Source organism: Caretta caretta, chromosome 21 (assembly GCF_965140235.1).
Source record: "Caretta caretta isolate rCarCar2 chromosome 21, rCarCar1.hap1, whole genome shotgun sequence".
Lineage (NCBI taxonomy): Eukaryota > Metazoa > Chordata > Testudines > Cheloniidae > Caretta > Caretta caretta.
Window position 1 is genome coordinate 12420471 of NC_134226.1, and position 23199 is coordinate 12443669.

Sequence of the window (23199 nt, forward strand, 5' to 3'; positions counted from 1 at the left end):
GGATTCAGATAGGGATGAGGAAAATGCCACCAGCCACGCAAAGCCTTGTGTTCCTTTGCAAAGGCAGAGAAGCGGCTCCCTTGATTGCATATTTGATCTGGGCTTGGTTCCTCCAGAGGCTGCTTGTAGCAGTTTCTCCTTGGGCTCCTTCCTACTACACTGATTACCAAGGCAGAAACCCCAGAGCTTTAAAGGCAGCAGAGAAATTACCAGCATGCCAGCTCTCTGCGTTCAGTGGTGAGTGCCCTGCTAATAGATCTGACAGCTAGTGGAGAAAGTGCTCCTGATGGGCTGGTTTTGCTGTTAGGACTGAGTGGGAGGCTAAACATTGCCCTCCTCATACAGTCACCAGAAAGATAACGACAGGCCACTCGAGCCTCACGCAGAGTTAACAGCTGCTGAGCAACTGATCTAGTTCTTTGAAGGCAGGTTAAAGGGGTGGAGAGCTCGAGCCCAAAGGAAAGTCAGCAGCCCTGGCATGCAGAACCAACAGCAAGCCCTATGGAGGCAATTCAGGAAGGGAGGGACCCAATGACACTGCTGCTTCTGCCTCTTTATAGCAAAAGCTGCGTTAAAGTTAGAGTGCCTTTCACACCAAACAGCTTCACACCCCAAATCAATTCACCCACCAGTGACATGCACCCACCTCTGAGGTGGAGGGCAGCACTGTTTAACAGGAAGCAGCACCACAGGGCAGAAAGGAGAGAAGACTGCTGTCATGGCAGGGGAGATTTCAGGTACATGGAATTTAATTGCCTGAACTGGAATTTGGCTGAGATACACGGGTCTTTAATGATGCAAAGCAATCAGGGCCTTGATTGTATCTGGAAGAGAGTAACATACCATAAAGGGAACAGCGCCATCTACTGGGTCACGAGCAACCACGTGGCAGAACATGGGTTTGACTGGGAGCAGTCAAGTCTGATGCTGCTTCGATTGTCTGAGGAGATCACAACCCAAGTTATCCTGTCTCCGCAGGGGAAACCTGCCATTTGGCTGAAGTTTCATAGATTCCAGGGCCAGAAGGAATCATTGTGATCTAGTTGGACGTCCCTGTGTAACACAGGCCAGAGAACTGCCCCTAAATATTTGTTTGAATTAGAGCAGATCTGTTTAAAAAAAATATTCAATCTTGATTTAAAAATCACCAGTGCTGGAGAATCCACCATGACCCTTGGTATGCTGTTCCCCTGGTTAATTACCCTCACTGTTAAAAATGTACCCCCTCATTTCCAGTCTGCACAGAACACCAAGAGGCAGGACTTGTGTACTACCACGGCCCGCAGATCCCAGTCTTCTGCCTAGGCCTGACAACCACCACCCCACTGCTGGCCTGCAGAAAGTGCGTGTTGGATTTATAGAGGATTCATTCGAGCACCAGGCACAATGTCGTTCCTACAGGAGGGGCATGCCCGGCTCTCACAGTCTACTTCCTGTAGGCCTGACTTCTGCTCAGTTTGGTTCTGGGTCTGCACAGCTATCGTTCATGGTTTTATGGAGGAGAAGGCCCAAAGAGATGCACCATGGTTGGCTACAGAGCCAGCCTGCCAATGGCCCCAAATGGCATACGTACAGGAACCACTTGAGACCTGAATGCTGCCAAGGTACCTCCTCTGGTGACCCTTTCCCTTCTAGCATCTCCCCTCATCAGTATCCCAAAATGCCCTGCAGGGTGGGATGGGCTCTTACTCCAGGGAGCAGCCGGGTCATTCCGTCCACTGCCCTGCCCTCAGATCACTCCCTTGCCCGGTACATGCTCCTGCTTCCAGGCAGATGGGGAGTGGGGATAGTCAATGACACCTGTGCAGTCTAGTCTCCCCCCCACTGCAGTGCCCAAAACCAGTTGCTCCTTCAGTCAACACAAGTACTGATGAAGACGATGGTATGCTGTGCCCCTCTATAGCTCCTTTAATCTAAGCAGCTCCAAGGGGCTTTTCCCACAAGTCACCCTGTGCCCCTAGGAAACCGGGAAGCCTCATGACCCCTCCGGCTACTAATGGGCAAACGGAGGCAGGGAGAAATTAAGTGACTTGCCCACAGTCACCCAGCGTGTCGCAAACAGCATTAGAATCCGTGATTTGGGACTTCCAGTTCCATCCCCCCCTCCCTTGCCGGGAAGCGGAGACCCCAGCTGCAATTCACAAGTCCCTCCAGAGCGCAGCCCAGGGTTTGGAGAGGCCAGTATAAAAGACTACTGGATAAAAAAATCAACATGGGCCTTGGAACTAACATGAGCATCTCTAACGCCAGCTCGTTGTGAAACCAGCCGCTCTGCTGGGATGAGAAGTCCTGCTCCCAGCAGGAGAGGCAGCTGATCAGCTGCTCCAGAACCAGCTGCATCATAAATACAGATCTCCTTTGGGCCTGGGGTGCGAGCAGCATGTCCCGTGGACTTCTATACTCTGCATAAGCCTCTCTTCTCTCTGCATTTCTAGCCTTAGACCCGGCCGTTCTCAGGGCAGAAAAGGCTGTGGTCCGATTCCACATCAAGGTAAGACGGAGGCCCCGTGAGAAAGGGAGGGTTGAGTAATCGGAATGCTACACATCACTGGTATCGCTCCCCCAGCCCTTCCTGGGCAAGTGATGCTTGTCTAAGAGCAGAGACGCTGATCTAGGCTACATTAGAGAAACGTAGATCCTGAACTTGCCCAAACGCCTGGGAGCTAGACATGCAGATTTCATGAACCTCATGCTCAGGGTATAAGCCAATCTCTAGTTACTAGGAGGAAACCTAACGAGGGTGGGGGAGAAGAGAGAGATTATCCCACAGCTGCCTCAGGTGCGGTTTCTTGAACCTTCCTCTAAAAGCACATGTAAGAGAAAATCCTGATCCAGATGGCGCAATGGTTAGGCCATCACGAGGGACGTTTAAACACGCATCTGAGAAGTTGGCTCATCAGCTCCACACCCATTGCAGTTCCATCCTTTAAACAAGATCTCACGACCAGGGTTTATCCCGGCAGCTGTAGGCAACCTTTCTCCTCCCCCCACTGCTGCTTCTCTCCACCCCAGAGACAGCTGCAGTTCAGTGATGTTTGGAATAAACGGTGCTGCAGGAAGCATGGTCTGGTGGTTAAAGCCAGAGAGAGCTGGCTTCTATTTCTGGGGCTGCCACAGACAATCACACCCTTCTCTGCCTCAGTGTCCCTGTCTGTAAAACAGGGCTCATACCTCCCTACCTCGCAGGGCTGGCAGGAGACTCGGGGCCCCTCTTCCAGAGATGCAGAAGCGCCTGCGTCTCCCCTGGATCACCACTTGCACTGCAGGTGCAGAGCACTTCTCAAAATCAGGCCCCAGTGAAAATAAGGGACGAGGATTATCAGCTCCTTGGGGCAGGGCCGTCTTTTTGTTCTGGGTTTGTACAGCACCTAGCGCAATGGGGTCCTGCACGTTGCCACAACAGACATAATGAATGGTAGGTGCCCAACTCCCCTTGAAACTGAAAGGGCACTGCATTCTCCCACCCTTCCTGTCTAACGGGCTCCTCAGAGGGAAAGTCCTAGAGACGTGCAGTGAATTGGGTGCGGGCTGAGAGCTTAAATCACTGATGCCCATTTCCAGTTAGTGGAGGAACCGGATTCACCTTTCCCTTTCACATCTCCCCTTCCAATCGCCTGTGACAGCCCTCCACCACAGCAGGGCAGATTGCACAGGAAGCCCACTGGCCTCGCAGCAGCAAGGGAATGGAGAGAGCAGCGGGGCCCTAAGCAAGACAACGCCAGCGGACAGGGAATGGCAGCGAGGCACTGAGAAGCGGCTGCTGGAGTCTCTGACAGACGCTTGGTCAGCACAGCTAGGGGATTTTTGGGGAGGCTCGTGACCAGGCCCGCAAAGGTCTGAAAGTTAAATCTGGCTCGGAGCAATTAGCTCTGATGAACTGACAGCGGCGCCTCTGCTGTGCAGCTCCAAAAGCACCCCTTCCCTCTGCCCCTCCCCGTGCAAAACGTGAAAGGAGAGCCCCTGTACCAGCAACCAGCCTTGTGCACGAGAGGGGCAGCATGGAAGATTCTCTTCTGGGCATTGGGGGGCGCATGGGTGGACTCAAGATTTTCACAGACTAGTTTTTCCGAATCCAGCTAATTAGGATCACAGCAGGCAAACGCCGCTGTGGGTTCAGTCCTTGAAGGGTATGCGGAGCGTGAAAGGCAGTTCATCACTTTTAACAGGTCCGTGAGCCACTGGGAAGGGGCGGGAGGAGAGTTTCAAACCCAGATCAGTGCGTGACGAGAAGTTGTGAGCAGCACAGCGAGACAACGCTGCCTTACACACAAGGCAGTGCTGCTCCAGGGACAATCCAGAGACTGCACTGCACAGGCAAGAGCACATCGGGACTCTCACCCAGCACCTGGTGCTTGAAGTCAGGGCATTGGGAGAAGGGCAGTGTGACCTAGTGGATAGGGCACCAGACAGCATCAGGAGACCTGAGTCCCATTGCTGGGTCTGGGCAAGTTGCTGTGCCTTTCTGTGCCTCAGTTTCTCCACTCACTCAGTCTTATCTAGTTAGATTGTAAGCTCTTTAGGGCAGAGGCTGCCTGCATCTGTTCTGTATCTAGCCCAATGCGGCCACTAGAGGCTACTGTAATGCTAATTAATAACAAGAAGATGAGCAAATTCATTTCTCAAACCCACCCTGGCCCTGAAATTCTTTATTTACTGCTGCTTAGGAATCAATGGAAGAGCAGGGGAAATGAAAATTCAAATGAAAGAACTGCCTGTGCCCCACTTAGCCCAGCCCAGCTTTGGGAAGGGGGGTTGTTCTGTCCCCTTCCTCGGTGCTTCGCTTGTGCTAAAAAAGCTGTCAGTGACTCACCCTAGGGGATCCTGACCCCTAACTAGCTTAAGAAGTTAGTTTCAGGTTCACCCAGCAGCCACCATGGCTCATGTCTCTACCTGGGGCAGTTTGGCCTGGAACCAAGCCCAAAGCTGAGGTTTATAACTGACAGACTCGTATTTAATCCTTTGTTAATTTCTGCTTATCATCTAACAACAGGATTAGTAGGAAGCAGGTTCTCTGGCTCTGGATAGTTTTCATAAGCACTGGGATTGTTTTAATGTGTCTTCTCCCTTCCCCTTCTCCAGTGGTTCAGAGACCCAAAGGATTGTGTTAGTATTTTAAAACTTAGCATCTTTCCTTCATGACTCCCCCACTTCGGTCCAGAGCAGATGATTACACATTCGGAGGGAGACCTCCACCACACACCTACATGCTGTGGAAGTGATGCTCCTAATTCTGGCACACTGGCAGTTGGTTCACCTTGAAACTAGGGGAGGGAACATCAGGCTGCTGAAAGACACCATCTTTCAGATGCCAGGTTCCAACCCAGTCCTGACCAGCAATGGCCACGGAACATCTCATGGCACTGCTCACAATTGGAGCGCCCAGCTGGATTCTGCCACCTTCAATTTCAGTCGGGTACAGCACTCTTTGCTTCTTGTCCCAAGCTAGACTCGGGCAGAGTTGCTGTACACCAACACCTGCTACTTCCCCCCCCAGAGGTGGCTGCAGCTCACTGACTCAGCCGTGAGCTCTCTGTACGTTTGTATTTTTATTTCTACAGTACCCTGGGAGCGTCTGATGCTTTGCAGACCAAAAAAAACAGAAACCAAGTCTCTGCCCTGGGGGTGCTTCCAGTTCAGCTCAGACCAAGGACAGGTAAGAACATCAAAATGAAGGAGGAAGGTTAGCGTACAAAGGACAAAAGGGGAGAAGTGGTGGATCACAGATCAGAATGGGAGGGGCAAATTAAGGCACAAGACTGAGGGTGCCGTTCACATATCTGTGTTGGTCTTACAGGGAGGCGGTATCTCTGCCCAGGAACTCAGTATTATTCAATGGACTTCCCCCTGCAGGGCAAGAAACCTCCAAGGCCAGGAGCCCTGGAAAGCCAGGACAGTAAACGCAAGTGGGCTGGGGAAGCTTGCACCATGCCTGGCTGTGCCGTACCAAGCTTGGGGCAATGCTGGTAAAGGAAGAGAGCCTGCGGCACACGTCCCGCTCCATCCTTCAGAACTGCCACTCACAGCACAGATCCCTCGCTGACTGGTTCGGAGGCAAGTGGCACAATCAGAAGGGAGGCACGAGCCAACTATCCTGGCAAACAGAAGCTTTGATAAACCATCAGCACAAACAGCGGTTCCGCGGGATCATTAAAAAGGTCCCGCATAAAGAACCTGGCTCTGACCAAAACTGAAAAGGAGCCAACAGGGGAGCGGCAGCCACGCGGCTCTGGGGTGCAGGAGGTTCTAGCGTGGCTGGGGCTGTCGCTGCAGCACAGGGTGCCTGGCGTAGTGTTCGGAGCATGCCCAGCTCCCTGCTATGCCAGGCATCCCGCTGGGGAAAATAACGCTCCTGGCACTGGAATCAAACTGCCCCACCCAGGGGCTGCAGTAGGGGATCTGGTTGGGTAGCTGATGAAACTGACGAACCCCGGAATTCCAGACCACCAGCCCCAGCACCTTCCTGTGAACTTTGACCCATCTCCGTTCCCACTAAGGGATGGATCATTCCAATTCTAATCACGGCATCCCAACTGTGGGATAGGTTGCTGTCTCTGTATTATGGGCCAGGGGCAGGGGCTTGCTGGATATTTACACCTGTTCCTCGGTGCACAGCTCTGCTAGGGATTGGATGTGTGTACACTGATGGTAGAATGACTTTTCTAGTGGCTTGGTCAAAGGCAGACTCCTGGCTTGGCAAGTGTAGGATAAAAGGGCCCAGCCTGAAACATGCATACTGCTATGTCTAGCATTTGGCTAGTTGAGTCTAATGCCACCACTGACAGTCAGGTCCAGGGGCCACTCAGGACTCTGTACAAGCACCACTCACAGTAGCTGGATAGTTCTCTATTAGCTGCTGTGAAATAGGTAATGTCCTAATTACCATCAGTAGGCTGCAGAGTTAACACTAACTGGGATGTACAGGGGCAGTCTAGAGGGATTGTTCTTATTTGAAGACTTGGAAAAGAAACAAAACAATACACAGAACTGACAGGTTCCTTTAACAACTGCCAGAAGCTAGAAACTTACAGTTATTAAAATATAAACATCGACCTAACAACAGAAACTAGTGGGAACGGTAAGCAGGGCTGGTACAGTGCCCTGGCCAATACCAGCTCCAGCCAACAAGGAGAGAGTCACCTTTACAACCTCCTTTGGATTTAAAGGAGCCGTATGGATCCCTAGTCCCATTGCTGCCATTACCCTACCCTGCTGCTTCTCTGAAAGAAAGGCAACCCTGGCGGCTGTAGAAATCTTCCTTCCCTAGGAGGTCGTCGTGGGGTAAGCACAGTGCTTGGGTTGTTAAGCAGCCCATGACGTTCTCTGTAAGAACTGGCACATTCAACCCCAATGCCCCTGACCCCCTGAACTCTCCCCTGCCTGCCCTAACTCAGCTCGGTTTGCTATGGGCTGGTAAACTGAGGCTGCATTTCACCCAGAGGTGGCTGCAGGGAGGCCAGGGCACAGTGTGTAAAGTGCTCAGAGAGGAGCTCGACGAGCACAAGATGAGCAGCAGTGATTCCTGGGAATTACATGCACCATATCCTTGCCTCCTTCCTGGGCCACATGCAGCCACCTGCGCTGGAATGAGCCATCTGCACACAGTACTCGAAGGCCAGCTTGCATCTCCTGATGACCACTCAGCCTCGCACGCCTGCCCCACCTGCAGGACACAAGACAGCAGGCACAGCTGCTGCTGCTTCTGCAGCCTTGACGCCTCCCACAAGCGCGTCTGTCTCAAGGCACCAGCTGAAACAAGCAGCGCTCAGCACTCTTCAGCTGCAGCCATTGATCGGATGGGAGCAGCAGTCGCTCCAGAGATCTGTTGCTGGCGGAGGCCCAAGGCGTCCGAGGGCTCTGCCAGCTCGCTGAGGCAGCTGCGTTTGGTGCAGCAGGCTGATACAGAACATCTTGGGAACACACAAACCGACTCACCGCTGTGGAGGCAAGGATGGGACTGAGGGACTCAGCTGCAACCCACCTACTAAAGATCTCAAAGCTGTGAGCAAGGGGGGGAGCGGGGCAAGGGAGACAAGATGACCTTCAGCAGAAAGCAAATGCAGAGACAGGGCTGTTCTCCAACCCAACACCACCTCACTGGGAAGGAAACAGGCAGCAGGAAATGGCATCGGGGAACTGACCCCAAGAAGCTCCCCAGGCAGGAAGTAAAAGACTAACCTGCCCTCGATTGACCTGAGAGGCCATCACCCAGGACAGGCACACGTGGCCGGAGCACTGCAGCCAAATATACCTCTCAGCAGACAGTGCGTCGAGTGACTACACCATGAGAAAACCCAACCTCCCCCCCCTTCTATTTCCTTTAAGCACCGATGAAAGGGACCAGAGCTACGGCCCAAGGAGACCCAAGTCCTGTACCACAGAGACAGCAGTAGCATCCGCCACAGCACTGTGTCAGCACGTATCACCCTGGAGCAAGCTTGATGGCTGCTGGAAGGGAGCGGAGTTCCATCTCCGGCCAATCCAAGCATTAGCCTCCCTACTGCCAGAAGAGCCCATGGGAGGGAGGTTAACAGTCCCTGTTGGCTGGGAACTGGACCGAGACCCAGCAGCTCCTGTTAGTAAGGTGACAGCCAGAAGAGAGCAGAAACTGAGGTCATTCCCAGCCTGGCCTGGAGGAGAACCAGCCATCAAGAGAGGCCAGGCTCCAGATTCCACTACCAGTCATGACTGCTTCGCCCCCAGAGTCTCCCACATTCAGCAGCTGCTCATTCCACAGGCAGCGCTGGGTGTTACAGAACTGGGACCCCCAACCAGGACATGGCATTTCTAGCTTTCAAAACAACCCCGGGTTAAGAAGGCCCGAGCCCCTTGTGGAGGGGTTTCTTTCGATCACATGTAAAAAAAACTTTGAGGGTAGCTATTGGCTAGTGCCTTGTCAAAACAGCATCTTCTTACTCCCTGATCTGTTCATACCACGGCTGGACAAGTGTCAAGCCTGGCAGCAGACCCCTCCCACTGCACGCTGACAGAGCCTTTCGCCCAAGGCGTGTTCCTGCGGTAGGTCCCTATTTCATAGATGTGAGGAAAACCCCGCAGTGAGTGACCAGCGAAGGTCACACAGGGAATTGGGTCTCCTGACTCCCTGTTCTAACCACTAGACCACCCTGCCTCACCCGTGGCTAATGAAGTGAGCCAAGTTATGACTGCAGAGCGTTTACTGCTAGTGACAGCCTCAGAGGAGGGAAGCTGCTGGCTTTAAGCTTGTGAACGGAGCACTTTTGATACTGAAGCCATTGAGGGAGTAGACAATGCCCTCCCTGTGTCTTTTATGTCACGTAACCATACCTTCCATGCACGGCTTCTCCCAGGACCTCCCCTCCCACTCCTTCCTACCAGTTGGAGTGAGCCCAGACAAGCCTCTTGGAGAGATGGTTCTGGCTGCTGCTTGTTTTAACTCTTGGCCTGGCCCTTTTACTGATTGCGACCGAGAAGCTGATCAGCCGGAGACATGTATTGACCCCCCATTCAGGGGGTCAATTAAGTTAAGAGGAGAGGTTGTAACTGACCTGTATGAAAGCTGCTGCTGTGTTGGCTTGGAATACAATACCTGCCCAGGCATGAGGAAGGTTAAGGAGTCCCAGTGACCTTCCAAGCTGGGCTCATCTATCACTGGGGGGGACAGATGCTAAAGGAGAAACTAGTAAGTCTAACAGTAAAAGGCTCTGCTGTCAGCTTGGACTTGTGCTGAACAGTTATTTCCCGACAGCACCCTGGGAGCTGCTTTGGTCCTGCTGACTCAGCTGGCTGCAGGCTCTGCTGTCAGGGGAGGGAGGCGTTTGGAAAGCATGCAAGTCAGAGATCTGGAGAGGGTAGTGGGCAGCCAACTACATGAACTTGCAGTAGACTATGATGCGAGGAGAAAAAGCAGTTCTTTTAGGCTGCACATACCGAGCGACTTCTAAGAGCCAGCCACACAAGGGATGTGGTGGGGCAGGCAGTTGTCTGAGTAGGAAAAGGAGCTGAATGGGGGGTTTCAGATGGTCCATGGTGGGTAGGAATAATGGGATGAAGTGAAAGAGAAAGCTCTTCCCAAGGGGATCTGTTCGGCTGAGGTACAGGTCCTAGGGTAAGTGATGAGAGCACCATAACGGAACACCAGCTTGGACAAACAGGTTTGGAAGATGAGCTTTTTATCAGTAAATAATCTGTGTCAATTTCATCGTACACATCTAAACCAATGAAAAATCTTCTCAGCGATAATCAAAGTTTACAGATGGGAAAATGCAGCTGAGAATTTAGTAGAGTTTGATTTAAGGCCATTTCCTTCATATATTTTGATCCGTGATGTTGACATTTGTGTTTTAATGGTTATAAAGCATTAAACTGTTTGGATCTCAGTATCTATGGTCATTATTGTCTAATTCCCTCTCCACTGCCTGACCTCCCAACCCCAAAGTTTCCCCACAACTGGGAACATTTAAAATAAATTGAAAAAAATGCTTAAAATGAACATTGATATTATCCACCAAACTTAATCGAATTCTGCCAAGCTTAACTATGAAGAGACAATCTTGCACTGGTTGGGGACTGTCAAAGGACTAGATCGTCTAGTTGCCTCCTTCCCATGGCTGTAGTCCTCAGAAGTTAGCAATCGCATTCCTTACAATAGGGCTCTGGGGACCATTTACTCCATCAAAATGAACACAGACTACCTCAATCCTTTTCCTTTCAAGCCACCTGCCAGATTCACCACTAGAGGAGACTGTCCATTGCTGGCTCATCCACTTGCAAAGAACACCCCCCCTCCCCCCAGATGTCTGCAGAGGTGTGAAAGCAAGTGGGGAGTATGAGAGGTTACTGCTCTGATGGTCGAGTGCCATCTTCCAGTAACTACCCCGGCCAGGTCCCCTCCGCTACCACTCTGATTCAGATGCTATCCACAGGCATGACAACGCTGCAGGTATATGCAATATACTCAGAGGGTGTAGGAGCGCAGCAGGGCCACCCTGCTGTGGAGGTGGCTCTTTGGGTCTGTGCTGCACGTATCCCAGAGAGCGAAAGCATGTACTTCCTGGGGACAATACCCCGTGAGACGTGCCTTTAAAGAGCGCAAGCCACAGGGCACAAGGAAGAGTTGCCCCAGAGGGGTACGTCTCCTTACAATGAAAATCCACCCAGGGGACCTTAGTATAACAGGCATAAAAGTCTCTCCACGTTACAAGCTATGCAAAGCTGAATGCTCAGAGTGGAGTCTCTTCATTCACTCCTGTTGCAAAAGCCCAGGTACTACCCCAGCCCTTCCTGATCCTCGGGATCACAGGGGTGAATGACTGACAGAGCAAGAGAACCTCCAGCACAAACCTTTCCAGGAATCACCTGCTCTCGTACCTGCCAGCAAGGGCTGCTGCCCTAGGAACAACCCCGGCTCCACACCACCAAGTGAGCAGTAAGTAGGTGAACTTGGGGCTAAGTAGCACTATGTAGCACCAGTCCAGTGTAGCCAGACACCGTGCAGGGTTCTCCCACCTCTCTAGGCCAGTCGATCTCTGGAGACATGCAGCGCAAGCCACTCATCCTTCCCCAGGCCTTTGTTGAGCAAAAGCTTGCCACAGAGTCAGACCACTATCTCCTTAAGAGACTAGAGGTCATTTCACTTGTGATCCAAACTAGATTTGAACCCAGGTCTCCAGAGGTGAAAGACTGAAGCGTTAAGCAGCTGTGCTCCTGGAACCAACTCAGTGAAAGGGCTAATCTCTCAAGCTGAAAATTTTCCTCTTTCCCATGTTTCAGGAGCAGCTTCTATCAGGAGGGAGCTGTTCAGGGAGAAGGCTTTGAGCTTAAGGGCTAACAGGAGTGAAACCCAGTCAGGGCCTGTCACCGTGTGAAACAGACATTCAGACTAGCATGTCTGTTACAGCACAGACTCCACACTGTGTGGGCGTATGTGGACACAGAGCATGAGGCCCTATGGCATTTTCGACCGCAAGAGACCAGCCCCATTACCCACTGGCGATGGACACAGAGTACCAGAAGTTTTAGACTAGTCCTGCACTCAGCCAGGTAATTCACTCGGCCTGCACAGCTCTGCCTCTAACCCAGCCGATCAGACCAGAACGATGAGCCACAGCGGGGACTTGGGGCCATCATGCACCATGGTGTCAGTATATTAACGCCTAGAGAGCGCTCAGTTACAGACTAGCCAGGGGCCTGCTCTTAGTTGCTTCCAGGACACAAGTTTGTTCCTTTTGTGGATACTTAAAGGAAATTCACTAGGGCAAAAAACAGCAAGCCCCTTTAGGTTTTGTGCCATTGTTTCCCCAAATCATTACGCAGAGCACAATCCTGCTAGATGCTGAGCACCCTCAGCTCCCACTGAATGCAAGTTGAAAGGACTCAGCCCCTCACAGGATCAGGCCCTTGGAATCAAACACTGTCAACTCAGTGTAGGCTTGCAGGGACTGATCCAAAGCCCAGCGAAGTCAGAGGGAGTCTTTCCATTGACTTCAGGGTACTTTGTATCAGGCCCTTCATGGGAGTTTGAAGATACGCTTAACCTCATGACAGACTAGCCATCCCGTTTCTAATAAGGTTTTCTAAACCCCTATGTTTAAAAAGCGGCCACAAAAGCTTTTGTGGGGCAAGGAGCAGTTTGACTTTAAACATTCTCCTGCAATGCAGTGAACACAAACAAGACAGCAGAGACTAGAGAACTGCTATTTCAAGTGCAGACCAGACACAGTAGTGAAACTGACCAGCTAACAAGGTGAAAACTTAAACCCCCACCAAAAAAACCACAAAAAACGAACACAAAACCAGAAGAGCAGAAGTGGGAGAAGTCAATTCATGTTTTAGAAGCTCTCCGGTTGAATCAGCTGTGGCTGCATTAGTAACACAGAGCACCAATCTTATTTTAATTTTAATTTTTCAATTTAAACAGGGTCCCTTTATAGCTCACGTGCTCGGGCGCTGAGTGCGTGCCAGCTTGGGAATTCCAGCCAGAAGAGCAAGAAAAATGCAGTTATGGGTTTGAGCAAAGCCTCAAAACGAATAAAAGGCTTCACTGTGTGGAAAACTACAGCCGGATTAAGCGCATTCAAATGTAAATACACCCTCGGCACTTTCGCCTCTGCCGAGCCCTGTACGCTAGGTGGCTAAAGCCAATCCAAAAGGAGGAGAAAAGTGGCAGGAAGGTTAAGGTGCAGCTCCAGCTTTGTGCAGCAGCTGAATAGCAAAGAGATCCTCTCCAGCAGGATTAGCTTGTCTGAGCCTAACAATTCAGAACCACTGCAGCAGCACCATCTCAAAGGCAATTGCACGTTCTGAGCGTCAGATGTCACTTACCAACATGTTCGGAGAGGAACACGACAAAGAATGGAGTGACCAGGTCATTAATCCCCTGGACGTAGCCACTGGCTGGGTGTCGGATGGCCCAGATAAACAGGATTCTTTCAAAGATCTAGGAAAAGCAAGGAGGAAAGCCAGACATCTGTGTTAGCCAGGCCCAGAGGAGAGGCAGAGAAGCATGCATAATAGACAGATGGGGCAGGGCAAGGGGGCAGTGGGGGAGATCATGGTTTGGCAGAGCCATTCCTAGCAGCAACGCTGATAGGATAAAAAGTAAGCAAGCTAAAGAACCAGGACTCCCTGGGGTGTATATGAAGCACAGCTCCCACTCTCAGCCCAGCCCATACCTCCCCAAACCTCAGCATTAGGTTTCCTTGGTGAGTGAACACAGAGCCTGAGTTTCTAAGATCCAGATGCAGCCCTAGATGTGGTGTCAGGCCCTTCCAAAGGCCAGGTAGAGTTTTCACGGTATTACCAGAGCTGTCTGACTGCTAAAAATTGCCAGAGTGGGTCACCCAAGACATTTGCCTCACACAAGCCTGACCACTGTTAGCTCCCAGCTAAGCCAGTTCCCGGCTGTGGAGCATCCAAGTTAGAAGCCAGGCTAGGGTGTCTCTTTACTGCAGTAGCACATCCTTGTTATGGCCCCCAAAGTAGTTCTACAAGTCGGGCACCCAAGGGCTTTTCTGATTTCCTGGAGAGTTACAGAGCATGCTGTGACTGACTCCATACAGGCTTCTTCCCAAGTATCCCTGCGCCTAGGCTCCAGAATCCCATGCCCTCTTCTAGTATGTCAATAGCCTGTGATCTGAGTCTCTAGTGGGGAGAGAGATGTCAGGTTCCCGGTGCCCTGGCAGAGCTCTTCCTAAGTCCTTGAGTTCCTCCTACAACATACACTAGTGAGTCCTCTCAGGAAACTGGCAGACCAAGAACTCTGCCCTAAGTGCAGATCAGTTCCGTTCAATCTGATCAAGCTGCTTGTACCTCCTAGCAACCCCGCTAAATCTTGGGTGTCTCATACAACAGAGGCTGGGATTCTCATGCCTGCTCCCACCAGGGAAAGGCTTGCACATCCAACTTTGATGGCCAGGCTTTAATGTAGCCTACTCTGGCACGATGGCCTTGGGCTGGTTTCAAAGAGCACTTCAGATTTTTGACCAACTCTGAGTTACCTTTAGCCAACTATATCAATCTGTGCCCTTCATAATTGGAGCTCCTGGCCAGAGTCCCTAGAGCAAATCTTTAAAATAGGTCTCCAAAAAGTTTAAAGGCTAAAGGAACTTCCCCAATAAAGTCATAGGGCACGTTAGGACTGGTCTACGCTGGGACACTTACCCGCAGAACTGTACCAATATAGTATTACTGCTATAACCCTCCACCAGCACACCCTTATTCTGGAATCCCAGGGGCCTGGCTCAGGTTAGCCTAAGTTTCTTTCAAAGCATGACAGAGCCCTGTTCCTTCAAAAGAAGAGCCCACACCAAACACACTCTTGCCACACGGTAAAAGGGACTGGATGTGCCATCCAACAGCTAGAACAGCTAGCTGTTAGTATGGCACAGCTATTTGTAGTCAGATGGATAGAGCACTGGATTGGAACATAAGAGACTCTGCCAGCAAATCACTTCCCCTCTGCCTCAGTTTCCCCCCTTGTCTTCTCTATTTTCATGGTAGGCTCTCTCAGGCAGGCACCGTCATTTACTGTGTGCTTGTACAGCACTAAGCACAAGGGAGTCCCAATCTTGGTTGGGATGCCAACACCTCCTCCCCACCCCCCCAGTACTACCCAGAGGAAACACCCAGCCTTGTGCAAGATCCCCCTTCCCATGGGGTGCTGGTGTCTGAATGGTGGGGTGGCTACATTTACATCCAACATCCCCCTCCAAACAGATGTGGTAAGGCTGATCCTAAACTGCATATTAGAAAGGGGGGAGGCCTGCCCTGGGTGGAGGCAAGTCCCCAAATCCAGATGACTAGATTAACTCCACCGGGCTCCATTGGAATGGCCCTCTCAGCACAGAATACGTGCCCCTAGGAGCACGCCCCAAAGCCAGATAGACCTGGTGCCCTGGGTGGAACGGAAGCGTCTCCCGCTAGAAGCCCATGGTCACCAGCAGGACTTGGCCTGCCCCACTGCAGGGAAGCTAGAGAGACTCGTCCCGCCTCACCTCCTGGACTAGCGGCTGCTGGAAGAGTGGGATGAGAGGGTTTGTCCTGGGAATGTCGATGTGGATCTGAAAAGGAGAGAGGCAGAGCGGGTTAGACACACTGACCTCGTGGGGAGGAGAGGGAGCTGCGATTCGAGGCGCTGATGGAGAGAAAAGAGGCCGAATCCCTCAGCCGCCCCACAGGGACAGACCTTGCTTAGAGGCAGAGGGAAGTGCATATACTCTAGTCCCCACCGCTCAATTCTGGGGAAGAAGGGGGAGCAGCTAGAAGGGCTAGCAATCGGTGCACGGGCGGCAAATCCAGCCGATGAGAACCACTGATGCATCTGATACAGCCGCTAACAAGGCAGGATAGGGGCACAACACCCTGCCCTCACTGGGGGAGATAGACTCCACCTTGTATGGGTTGTACGGGACGGAGAGTGGGAGGCTGGCCGGCAGTAGGGCCTCACCCTTGGGTGCAGGGACCCAAAGGAGGAGGAGGAGCAAGGCCTGTACCTGCCGGTAGGTGTCCTGATGATGCTCTTCATTCCTGGAATCGTAATACTGCTCAATGAAGCCGAAATACTCCTCCCGCTTGCGCTGCAAGGTCAGCTTCCTCCGCTCCTTGTTCGCAGGGAGATAGCCCTGCAGCAGAAAGCAGCCTGTCACAGTAGGTCCCCTTCCCCTCTCCCTCCTGCCCCAGCCATGGTCAGTCCCCTGCAATCCTGCCAAGCAGCAGTTTGTCCAGGAAGCGCTTCCAGCCTGCATGCAAAGGTTGGAGGAGGGGAATTCTCCAGGGCTTCAGTGCTCCCAGCACATGTCTGATATCCTTCCTGCCTGACCCCAGGGCAACCTGCCAACACCCTGCTGCATGAGATCGGATTGCTTGTTGCCACACGAATAGCTGAAGACCGCGCTCTCTAAAGCTACAGGAAGATACCGAACGGGTGTGCGAAGCGGCAAGTAGGGCTCCACTCCAAGCGGGAGGCAAGACCACACTGACATGGGCGTTCAGATCATGCGGTGCATGAAGGTGCTGGATAGCACCTGTGTGTTAGCTAGAGCCTGTGAGGTCTGGTGAGGAAAGGGGCTGAGGCGGAGAAAATGAACCTGTAGCATACACAAGATGAGAGCTCCGCTGAGGGAGAACTCGTTGGCTTTAACACTGAGGCCAAACTAGACTTCACTGTATTTTAACATGGCTTTTGTTACTGACTGCGCTGATCCCCACTGCACGGTCATGCCCATTTCAGGGTGCCCATCAGCGACCTCAGAAAGCGTGGGGTTTGAAAGTCAGGAATATCAGATCTCCACTTCCCCGGGTTTGCTGCAGGACTCCGCAGTGAATTGGAGAACTGGCAGCATTGAGACATCCCACCCGACTCCAAAACCTGTGTGACTGCGGGGAGGAATTTTTAAGCATGACAGATGTTAGCCGTGCAGCTCAAGGAAGTGCTGGAAGGTGCTCACGTACTGTGGTGCTGAGTGTGACAAACTATTCTGTGCTAGAGAGTCCATTAAAAAGAGGGAAGCCGCCAAGCAGGGAGGCTCTCTCTGCTGGAAAAATTAGGCCATTTTAGATCACAAAGGAGCAGCAAATGAGACAGGCAACAAAAAAAAAAAAATCTTTGCAGATTCCTCTTACAGGCTTGGCCCAAGGCCATTCAATGTGGTTGGTGGGGTCACCGCTCTGCGCACCGTCTGCATTCACATGCACCAGTGTACACCTCAGTGGCATGCTAGTGACGCTCTCAGACCCTGCTGCTGGTTTCTGGAGCTGGAGCAAAGTATGACCACATCACCTTGCTGAGGTCCCTGCCCTCCACCCATCTGGGAGTTCAGGCCTTGAGGCTCTCCCCTTGTCATCTGACCCTAGACCCCTTGCTCCTTAGGTGCCTCTGTCTCCTCCTCAAGTTCTTGTGCTTTCTCCTCCTAACAGTCAGATCAGCCTCCCATTCTCCAGCCGGTAAGTGACCCCCCCTCCCTAAAGCCCATTTATTCCAATGAGCCTCCCGCACGGAGGAGCTCTGCACCTGGAATCTTATTTGCCCAGGTGAGACCGCAGGCTCCTCAGGGCAGGGCTCTCCGTTCCGTTCTGCCATACACCTTTAAGGTGTCCTGCAAAGAAGAGTTTGGATTCTTTGCTGGGTAGCATATAGTGTGGCCTGTACACGAAAGGGCAATTTATACATAAGGAACGGCTCCATACTCAAGGTCATGGACCACCATGGAACTGGGCAGTCCCATGTCTAGATAGTCATACATGGATCTGCCCCGGGGCCATGCACTGAGCTGATCGGACCTAGTTCAATGCACACAGGAGCATTCATGTTTAGCAAGCCTAAGGCATGTTCATTTGCATGCCCTTCTGTGTGTACACATCCCCCCGTGGGCCTCTGGGCTGCCATCACCCTCATGCGCCCGTTGATTGTGGCACCGGGGCAGATTTGAAGGTGTCGTGCCGGGTGTTGCTGCACCCAGCTCCATGCGAGGCTGCTCAGCCTTTCCCCAGGAACCCCGGGCCGCAGTGGTTGGCACTCACCGACAGTAGTCGCCATGTCACAGGCCGGACCTCTCTGGGCACGCCAGGCCAGCTGCATTTCCTCAGCTCATCTGCAAATGGACAGTGGTGTCAATGGATTAGATCCCAGGCGCATCCCGAATGAGGTCCCCGGCTAGGTAGAGCTACACCTAAAAGGAGAGGAAACCCCAGTCTGCTCCTGCAGGCTCCGGATACGCTGAGCCCCCAGGAAGGCTCCATGTCTCTGATGCCTGGGACACAAGTGCAGAACAAGCACGCTCGTTGATAACATCGACAGGAGACCAGCCCAGCCCAGCCGAACCAGCCTCCAATAGACCCAGAGGCCCTCAGCAATCCCATCCGTCACCCCAGTGACACTGGCCCACATCTGACTGGCACAGAAGTGCCCTCGTGACCCACCCACCTTTCCACCTAGCCCCGCACTCACCCAGGTCCGTGTTGTGGCTGGAGAGGAGCTGCCGGAACTTCTCCAGGCGTGTTTTCTCCCGCACTGTCATTGGGGGAGCCCCCGACGCGTTCTGGTCAGAGATGCGGGCGACGAGTGGAATGATGGGTCTGAGTGGGAGGGACTGCTGTTTGTGCAGGGCATTCCGCATGCAGGCATCCTCTGGAAGAGGGTTCAGATGTGCTGTGAGCAGGGGCCGGGGGGGGGTGGCCGCGTGCAGTAGCAGTTAAAGCACAGAAGTGGGGTCAGGAGATCTAGGTTCTACTCCTCATTCTCCTACTAATCCATGCCTCAGTTTCCCCACCTGCATAATGGGGATAAATCCCTCCCTCAGAATTCATTCCCTCACATTTGTACAAGTGCTTTGGTATCCTCAGATGGAATGGAAGTATCTCAGGAGCCCCCAAACAAAGGAGAGTCCCCCCAGGGTCAAGCTGCTCTCTAGTCACTGGAAAATGCTTGAAAAAAGTTTATTGGTCGAGAAAGAATTTGATCTGGTCTCTTGAGTGCACCCAGGCACCTGCTGAGATCCCCACCCTTAGAATCGGAGTGTTTCAGGCCAAAAGGGCCCACCAGATCACCTAGTCTGACCACCTGTATGGCACAGGCCACCCCTCTGCCCCCACTAAACCCAACTACTGAAACTAGACCAAAGTGTCTCAGCCCACAGGAGACTGGATTGTTATATTCCACAGGCAGAGAATAGGAGGGACCGAGGTGCACCAGTGCCCGAAGCCCCCGCAATGGCAGGGAATTGAATACGCAAGAGATACCCAGATAATCCTGGCAAGTGACTTGCCCTCACATGCTGCAGAGGAAGGTGAAAACGCCCCCACAGTCACTGCCGATCTGACCTGCTGGAAAGTCCCTTCTCAACCCCTAACAGGATCAGTTAGACCCTGAACATTTAATTAAGAACCAGCCAGCCAAGCACCTAAGACAGACAATGTTCAGTGCCACCTCAGAGACCCGGCCCTCCCCATCTTCAGCTGTGGCCAAATCTGGTATTTCACAGGAAGGAGACCAAAAGAAAAAAAATAATCGGAATACGTTGACCCCTGCAGGTGATGGACGCCCTGAAGCATGAGATTTTGGGAACATAAGACAAACCAAAAGGAGACCCCAGGGCTGCCAAGCCCAGCACTCTGCCATCACTAGCAACCCAGCCCTACAATCCCACTCACACATTTGTCCAGCTCTCTCTTCACTAATTATATTGTTTGCCCAGCCCCCCCAGAACTGCTAAGTCTCCCATAATTCCCAATGACCATCTCACTGGCTTTCCCCCACCCTGTACCACATCCACACTCCCACTGTTGGAGAGCCAGGCATCCCCGCTTTCCGGTAGCGGCTCTCACACTTTCATACCATGAACCACTGATCCAGCCTGAGGAAGTCACAGCGCAGGGAGGGGATGCCAGGAGGGCCTGGCTGCAATCCCATCAGCCAGGATGGAACAAGGCCAGCTCCCTGCAGCTGTTCTTCCATCACTTCCTCCTTATCGACCCTTTCCTCTCACTCCTGATGTTCGTCCTCTCCTTCCTTCCCCCCTTTTGCATGCAGCATGCCTGCCTGCCGCTCGACCAGCACTCCACCACAACTCAGAGCGGGAGGGGGCTTGGGAGTCCCAGGGAAACCGACCTTGAAGTTTACCCCACCTTGCCTCCTTTAGCCTACCAAGCAGTCAGAGCTTGAATAGAAATGGAGCCATTACATGGCCTCTGATGCCACCTAGTGGCTGGACTCATCTGCTGTCTCCTTTTCACATGGTGAGTATCTCGTCCGGCATTTCTAGGTCCACTGGCAGCACGGAAGGACACGTTTAGACGACCTCAGACTTTAAGGCCAGAAAGGACCATCATGATCATCTAGTCTGACCATCCACACATCGCAGGCCACAGAACCTACCCATCCACTCCTGGAATAGACCCCCAACCTCTCAGTTACAGAAGTCCTCAAATCAAGGTTTAAAGACTTCAAGTTACAGAGAATCCACCATTTACACTAGTTTAAACCCACAAGTGACCCATGCCCCATGTTGCAGAGGAAGGCAAAACCCCCACAAGGTTTCTGCCAATCTGACCTGTGGGAAAATTCCTTCCTGACCCCAAATCTGGCAATCAGTTAGACCCTGAGCATGTGGGCAAGACCCATAAGGCAGACACCTGGGAAAGAATTCTCTGTAGTAACTCAGAGCCCTCCCCATCTAGTGTCCTGTCACCCTGCAGCCTCTGATCAGACACTGACAGATAAAGCAGTCACATGCCTGGAATCAGACCAGGGTGCAGCACTGATGTGGCAAGACACTCAAGCCAGAGGAGTTAATCTAGTGCACCAAGTACAGTGCTCCAGCTGGGCAATCAGGCTAGGAACAAGGCAAAGCATCCCATCAGACTCAAAGGATCCCATTCCGACCTGTTCCAAGTGGGCGCAGTTCCACCAGAGCTGTATCCGCTTAGGAAAGGTCTGAATTTGGCCCAGAGATTCCAAGAGCAGCACATGGGGTTCCAAAGAGCCATAGGCAGAGCATCTCTGACAAGGCTGAATCAGATGGCCTAGATTTGAAGCACTGGAATAGAATGGAGGATCACCTGGGCAAACCAAAGCTTTGAAATTAGTAGCTGGAGGCTGAATTCCACAGTCAACCAATACAGCATGTGGGCACTAGCTTCAAAGGCAGACAGCTAGGATAGCATATGAGCAACAGACTGGTGACTGCCTCTGGAGAGAGGCTCTCTTACCAGGTGATCTGGACAGCTGGGCCTCGCTGCTGGACTTGATGACCTTGCAGTTGGCTGGCATCTCGCTGAGAGCAGACTGGGCCCGCTCGGGTTTCACACGCAGCTTGCTGTGGTTCTCCAGCACCTGGGCTGCCGTGGCCTTGGCTACTTTAGAGTTCAGGGTTTGGAAAGAGGAGGAGAAGTCTTCATCTTCATCATCGCCGATGTCCCAGGCATCACTGGTGTTGCGTGCAAACTCGTGAAAGCTAGAGGCCTTCTTATTTTTCAGGGGCAGCGCATTGCCCTTGGAATGTTCCTTAATGAAGCTGGGAGTCAGGGACAGAGGGTAAATGCCACGGAAAGAGCCAACCCCAAGCTCCTTACTCCTCCCACAAGCCCATTCCATGTACCCTCTTCTCTTCCTCCCGTGGTACAATCCCTTCCCCTTCCAAATACTTCCTTCCCTTTACCCTCTGGTATACCCCGCAATGCCTCTTCATCCCATGGTACGATCTCCTCCCTCCTTCCTAGGCATGAACTAAGGAACGCATGAAATCCGTCCAAGCAACCCCCACGGCAAGTACAACACTGGAAGGCAAAACAAAGCTGGTACAGTCTCAACACAGGGAAGACCAATGTACCACCTAACCGTTCCTATCAGGAAGGTGTTCAAGTCTATCTACTCTACCCAGCCGGGCAAAGGAGAGGAACTGATTGAGCTCCAGGCTGCATGAGGCCGCTCCTAGGCTTGCAACTGCCCCAGCCGCATACAAGAACAGGAAAAATAATGGATAAATTCAACCCAGGGAGATGTATAGGAGCAGCTCTGTGCTCACACACGCAGGATACAACTGCAGGCCAGACTGGCCTGCTGATGATTTCAGACACAGGGAGAGCGCTCCCACTACCTTCAAGCTCCACAAGTCAAAGTCCACCGTGATAAGGAGCCAAAGCCAGGCGGTAAAGTCTCCCTTTCAGTGCTGGGGAAACGTGCTGACTTGACAGTCCTAGGGGCTGAAGTGCTGCCCACTGACAGGGCAGAGACAGCAGGGGAAGCAGCAGAGATGTGGTTCCCAGGTCCTCCCTACTGCCCGGGAGGGATCCCCTCTAAGAGCAAAGGGGGAGGTCAGTCACCATCACCCAAGGAATCCTTGGTCTCTTCTGCTGACAGCACCCAAGGGGGTGGCTGTGACAGTAGTTATATGATGCGGATTCCTTGCTACTAAGGTGAGGCCATGGGCTCATTTCACACAAGCCAAACAGCCATCAACTGGGAACGTGGGTCAGAGTCAAACAGATGACCTACCGGTGCATGGCTACAAGGGAGTACGGGAACTCTGGAGAGCCCCCGCCCAAGAAGGGACAGAGAACATCCCAGCAAAGCAAGCCCTCCAATGGAAACAGAGCTGGGTGAGAGGGGGGCAGGGAGATGCGACACTTACTTTTTGGTGAGCCGGGGATCCAGAGGAGGATGCTGGGCTCCATAGACGGGTTGAATACTGCAGGGGAAACAAAAGCCACAGAAGATTTGCGAATAATTGCCTCAGCATCGGACAGGGTCACATTCCTCAGCTGTTCTTGGGAGCCGCAAGCAACTTCAATGGGATTCAAAGTTCAAAGCCTTTGATCAAAGAGCCACAGTCAGCTGAAGGTTTATTCTTTCCGAGAGCAGAAAAGACACTAAACTATCAGCCGCACTCTGGCTCAGCTGGGAAGGAGGGAGCGGTGTATTGGGCATTAGGGTTCTATGCCTGGCTGTGTCACCAATTCATTGCTCGAGTATGAGCCTCCGTTTCCCTCACCTGTAAATTCAGGCCAACAGTTATTTACATCAATGGGGCATCAGAGACCTAGTTTGTTATGCCTTGAAAGCCTTGGATGAAAGTGCTTAGCAAAGGGCAAAGTATTACAGCCATTAGCACGCTCGTGTCTTGGAGAGAAAGATGGGGATTTGAGCTCCCCACAAGGTGCTAGGTTCTCGGTTGCTGCTGAGCAGTGCAGAAAGTTACGAGGAAAACACTGCACCGAGAAGCGTGATTG

General features: G+C 52.4%; 1 protein-coding gene across 1 annotated transcript in view; it reads right to left on the minus strand.

The window, feature by feature from the left end:
- The window catches only part of TBC1D22B (TBC1 domain family member 22B), a 38291-nt gene that overhangs the window by 9389 nt on the left and 5703 nt on the right, over nt 1-23199 (minus strand). The window contains exons 2-8 of the mRNA XM_048826367.2: nt 22602-22658; nt 21181-21485; nt 18422-18601; nt 17995-18065; nt 15969-16097; nt 15471-15536; nt 13300-13414 (exon numbers count right to left, since the gene is read on the minus strand). Coding sequence (XP_048682324.1) covers nt 13300-13414; nt 15471-15536; nt 15969-16097; nt 17995-18065; nt 18422-18601; nt 21181-21485; nt 22602-22658 — 923 coding nt within the window. The remainder of the gene's footprint in view (nt 1-13299; nt 13415-15470; nt 15537-15968; nt 16098-17994; nt 18066-18421; nt 18602-21180; nt 21486-22601; nt 22659-23199) is intronic.